This window comes from Hypanus sabinus, chromosome 9 (genome assembly GCF_030144855.1).
Source record: "Hypanus sabinus isolate sHypSab1 chromosome 9, sHypSab1.hap1, whole genome shotgun sequence".
Classification (NCBI taxonomy): domain Eukaryota; kingdom Metazoa; phylum Chordata; class Chondrichthyes; order Myliobatiformes; family Dasyatidae; genus Hypanus; species Hypanus sabinus.
Genome location: NC_082714.1, coordinates 79784390 through 79789517, shown reverse-complemented (window position 1 = coordinate 79789517; position 5128 = coordinate 79784390). Strand labels below are relative to the sequence as shown.

Here is a 5128-nt window from a genome sequence, read left to right as displayed (position 1 = left end):
AATGTTGGTAAATAGAACTGGCTAGGAAGTTGGGCTGAAGGAGTTGTTTCTGTGATGTGAAGGTGCTGGAGAGGACAGGTAGGGAAAGGGGTGTGGGGGGGGGAGTGGACGGGGTTAGAGAAGGGGTGAGGGTCACTCACCAAATTGACTTTGAACAGGTGGATCTTTCTCTGACGGGTGACTTCCTCCAGCAGCTGAACCAAGAGGGGACGGGAGGTCCGATCGGGGGGATGCGAGTGGCCCAGGGTCTCCTGAGCAGCCATGTGGACCTGGACAAGGGCTTGGTCTTGGCCTTCATCGTACTGCTGTGCCTGCTGCTCGTGGCCATGATCGTCCGCTGTGCCCGAATGGTGATCGACCCGTACAGTGCCATCCCCACCTCCACCTGGCAGGAGGAGCAGATCAACAACTGACCCTCCATGGGGGAGGTGGGCGAGGGATTCACAGATCTGTGGCCTGGACGTCTCCTCCCCCCACCCCCCCGAGCTGCCCTCTCGCAGTCGGGCCGGCGCTGATGGAACCGCACTGCAGGACGGTCTCCCATCGATGTCTACGTCCCCTCTCTCTCATCCCATCCATCTCCACCTTTCCACTGCCCTTCTCGTGGAAACTGGCTTTTCAGCTGAACCCCTCCGAGGTGCCCATCGAAACCAGTCCCATTTGTTCATGTTTGGCCCACATCCCAAACCTTTCCCATCCTTGTACCCATCTGTATCCCTCTAAACCTTTCCTATCCGTGTACCTGTCCGTATCCCTCTAAACCTTTCCTGTCCGTATCCCTCTAAACCTTTCCTATCCGTGTACCTGTCCGTATCCCTCTAAACCTTTCCTATCCGTGTACCTGTCTGTATCCCTTTAAACCTTTCCTATCCGTGTACCTGTCCGTATCCCTCTAAACCTTTCCTATCCGTGTAACTGTCGAAGTGATTTTAAATGTTGTTAATGTACTTACCTCTATCCACCTGTACAGCCCATCCCATATTCTGACCACCCTTTGAGTAAAGAAGTTGCTCAAGTCCCCTTTAAAACTTTACCTCTCAAACCTGCTCCCTCTAGTCTGAGACTCCCCTACCCTGTGGAAAAGACTGTGACCACACCTTCTGTAACATCACCCTTTGCCCCACGGGAAACGGTCCCAGCCTGTCCAGTCTCTCCTCGTAACTCAGTCCGTCCAGACCCGGTGACGTCCCCGCGAATCTTTCCTCCCCTCACCGGGATGGTGCCCAGGACTGCGCACTCAACTCTGCGTGCCATCTCACTAACAGGTCGCTCGACTTTAAAATGACTTCCCGATTCCTGTGCTCACTGAGGAGTCCTGCAACGTCCTCCTGGCACCTCTCCATCTTCCCACCCAGGCGACTGCCTTTGAGGGAGAGAGAGTTGCTCGAGCGTGTGAAGCTCACTCCTCTTAAAGGAGTTGCATGCCCTTAGTTTGAAAGCAGTTCCCATTTCGAGTTTCTGCCCTCTCCACCACCCCTTCAGGGTCTTCAATATTTCAAACCCCACCCCCCCACTCTCCTGAAACACATGTTCAAATTGTGTATTTGTAAATAAAGTGTGTATCTCACCCAAATGCATGGCAACAATTTATTGGCTGCTGACGCTTTGATGCTGCGTTCAATTTCTCGGGATCCTCGTATTGCCTCATCCTCACCTCCCTCCGGAGGTTTGGAGTGGGGGGAGGCTGGCATCGTGAACTGCCGCAGGTTGTGTGGGGAAGGGGCTCCGACGGTGCTATCAGGGCGGGGGTTCTGGGATGGCAAAGGAACGATGAAGTATTTCTTGTTTCCTGGCATTTGTGAGTGTCTGGTCTGGATCTTGTTTGGAAATCTCAGAATTCCTTTGGAGGTGATTCTTCCAAAGGGAAAGGTCCAATAAACAGATTGCTAGTATTGACATTTTTTCGGAGAAAGGTACATTCTAATCAAATAATTTTCAAAAGCATTATTTTAGTTTATTTAAACTAATTAACGAGCTTCCAGTAGAAGTGGTAGAGGCAGGTTCGATTTTGTCATTTAAAGTAAAATTGGATAGGTGTATGGACAGGAAGGGAGTGGAGGGTTATGGGCTGAGTACGGGTCGGTGGGACTAGGTGAGAGTAAGCGATCAGCACGGACTAGAAGGGCCAAGATGGCCTGTTTCCGTGCTGTAATTGTTATATTTTACTGAAACATTGCATTTTTTCACTTTCTTACAGTTCATAATTTTAAAATGTAAAAAGTTTATTTTTTCTTGAATATCAGAGACATTTAAAACTTCCATTCTGACAGCAGGCTAAGCTTGAAGGCGTGGTTTTGTTTCTTTCAGGGTCCAGTGGGCTGACTTGCCTGCACCACCTTCTGATTACCTCCCTCTTCCACCGATATGAAGAGTGAATCAAGATTAGAATCTGGATTTCTGTCAGCAGTTATGGGGAAAAGGCAAGAGAGTGTGTTGGGGGGGGGGGGAAAATCAGCTATGATCGAATGGCTAAGCAGACTCAATGGGCTGACTGGCCTAATTTTGTTCCTATATCTTATGATAGATCTGAGAACGCACAGCAGATCTTTAATTATCCCCTGGAGAAGATGGGAGAGGCTCCTCCACCACAAAAGGTCATTCTATTCTCACTGCCCCTCCCTCCTCACTGTCCCTCCCACACCGCTGCCTCCTCACTCCCTCCTTACCGGCCCTACCACAACCTGGCTCTCCCCCCTCGCCGCCCCTCCTGACTTGTGGCATTCCGTCCTGCAATGCAGGAGCCCCTCGGGGAGCACCAGTCTGAGTTCCTGCAGTGCGGAAAAAACCCCTGACAGGGACATGGACCCACCGAGTTTTGGTCCCCTCATCTGAGGAAAGACATTCTTGCCATAGAGGGAGTACAGAGAAGGTTCACCAGATTGATTCCTGGGATGGCAGCACTTTCACATGAAGAAAGACTGGATCGACTAGGCTTATACTCACTGGAATTTAGAAGATTGAGGGGGGATCTTATTGAAACATATAAAATTCTAAAGGGATTGGACAGGCTCGATGCAGGAGGATTGTTCCTGATGTTCGGGGAGTCCAGAATGAGGGGTCACAGTTTAAGGATAAAGGGGAAGTCTTTTAGGACTGAGATGAGGAAAAACTTCTTCACACAGAGAGTGATGAATCTGTGGAATTCTCTGCCACAGGAAACAGTTGAGGCCGGTTCATTGGCTATATTTAAGAGGGAGTTAGATATGGCCCTTGTGGCTAAAGGGTATGGAGAGAAAGCAGGTACAGGGTTTTGAGTTGGATGTTCAGCCATGATCATACTGAATGGCAGTGCAGGCTCAAAGGGCCGAATGGCCTACTCCTGCACCTATTTTCTATGTTTCTATGAGTCTCCCACAAGCAATTAAGTGTCAGGGTCTGTTCCCTGGAATGGGGCGAAGGCGGAGCCAATGGCCTGCAGTATTGCAGCGCACCAGCAGAGGGCATCTGCAGCCGGTCAGCAGGACGGCCTGAGACTGACCCCTAGTGTCCGCCTTTCGTCACGCCGCAGAGTCCTCCAACCGCTGGAGGACCAGTCTAGCAAGCTCAAATTCAAGTTTATTGTCATCTGAGTGTACATATATACAACCGGACATTCTTCCAGACCACAGTGCACCCGTGATCAGGCAGTACATAAAATAAAATATTATCACAAATAAGTTAATAACAAAGCATGTTGTGGGCAGCAGGGGTAAACAGTCAACAGCTCCCTGTCCCAGTGACGAGACCTCGGTGGTGGCAGGGTGTGCATTCATCTCACAGCCCGAGGGGAGAAGCTGTTACCCAGTCTGGCAGTCGAGTCCTGGTCCTCCTGTACCCCCGTCCTGGTGGTAGTGGGTCAAAGAGATTGTGGGATGGTGGGAGGGATCCTCAACAATGCTTTGGGCTGTTTGTACACAATGCTCCCAGTAAATGCCACAAATAGAGGGGGTGGGAGACCCTGGTGATCCTCTCGGTGGTTTTTACTGTCCTGTCTTGTGGTCTGATACCTCACAGCTTCCATACCACACAAAGATGCAGCCGGACCGGATACTCAAGCGATGCTCCTGGTGAAAGTTGTTAGGATGGGGATGGAGAGCCTGTACACATCAGAAAGTGTAGACACTGCTGTGCCTTCTTGAGTAGTGAGGAGATGTTGTGGGTCCAGGTTAGATTATGTGCACACAAAGGAACTCTGTGCTCTTCAGCAGAGAATGTTCACCCTGCTCCTTCCTAAAGTCCACACTGGCCCCTTTCATCTTGTCCGTGCCGAGACTGTCTGACAAACCTCTCTGTATCATCGTTGCTGATGAAGGAAACCACGTTGTGTCAGCAGCGGACTTGAATGGGCGTGAGCTGGATCGGGCGCTGTGAGTTGTGAACAGATCCAGGTCGAACCGCATCGTCAAGTTCACTGCTGATACTACAGTGGTATCGTGGACTCTGATCCCCTTCCCTCACCCAGTGATCCCTCCGCCTATGTCGGAGCCCCTGCCGACTCACCTCTGTTGTGAGATACAACCGCAGATGCTGGAATTCTGAGATAAAAGTAGGTGGTGCTGGGAATATTGCTCCATGTCTTGGAGTGGCCATTGTTGTGAGTGGCCTAGGCTCAGGTAGGGTAAAGAATCTGGTAAGTCTCTCTTTTTGTTCTGAATTCTTCATTCCTCGTCTGTTAGAGTGTAGTAGTGCAGTGAGGGTGGCTCCAGGACAGTGATTTGCTCTGTGTGTGAGATGTGGCAAGTCTGGGAGACCTCCAGCCTCCTGGATAACCTTCTCAGAGAGCGTGTTGAGGAACTGAGGGGTGATAGATCGGAGCTACAGGGAGGTGGCCACCCTGGGGTTGCGGGAGACAGGTCAGGAGGGGAGCACCCCTGTGGCCATTCCCCTCAGTGATAGGTATACCATTTAGACACTGCTAAGGGGGGGGCGACCTACCGGGTGGGGGGGGGGGGGGGGGGAGTCGCAGTGACCAGGTCTCCGCGCTGAGTCTGGTGCTGTGGCTCAGAAGAGCAGAGAGGTGAAGAGGACTGCAGGTGAGAGGAGATTCCACAGTCAGAGGAACCGAGTGCGATAGACTCCCGGATGCCAGGTCAGGGATGTCTCAGAGCTGGTCCACGGCATTCTCAAGTGCCAGGTGAGCAGCCACTGA

At 51.4% G+C, this 5128-nt stretch overlaps 1 protein-coding gene across 1 annotated transcript; it reads left to right on the top strand.

Annotated features, from left to right (window-relative positions):
- Positions 1 to 230: 230 nt before the first annotated feature.
- Positions 231 to 954, top strand: LOC132399521 (cortexin domain-containing 1 protein-like). Its single transcript, XM_059979979.1, has one exon. It carries the CDS (start codon positions 231 to 233, stop codon positions 411 to 413), a length of 183 nt encoding a protein of 60 aa, XP_059835962.1. The 3' UTR covers positions 414 to 954.
- Positions 955 to 5128: the final 4174 nt, after the last annotated feature.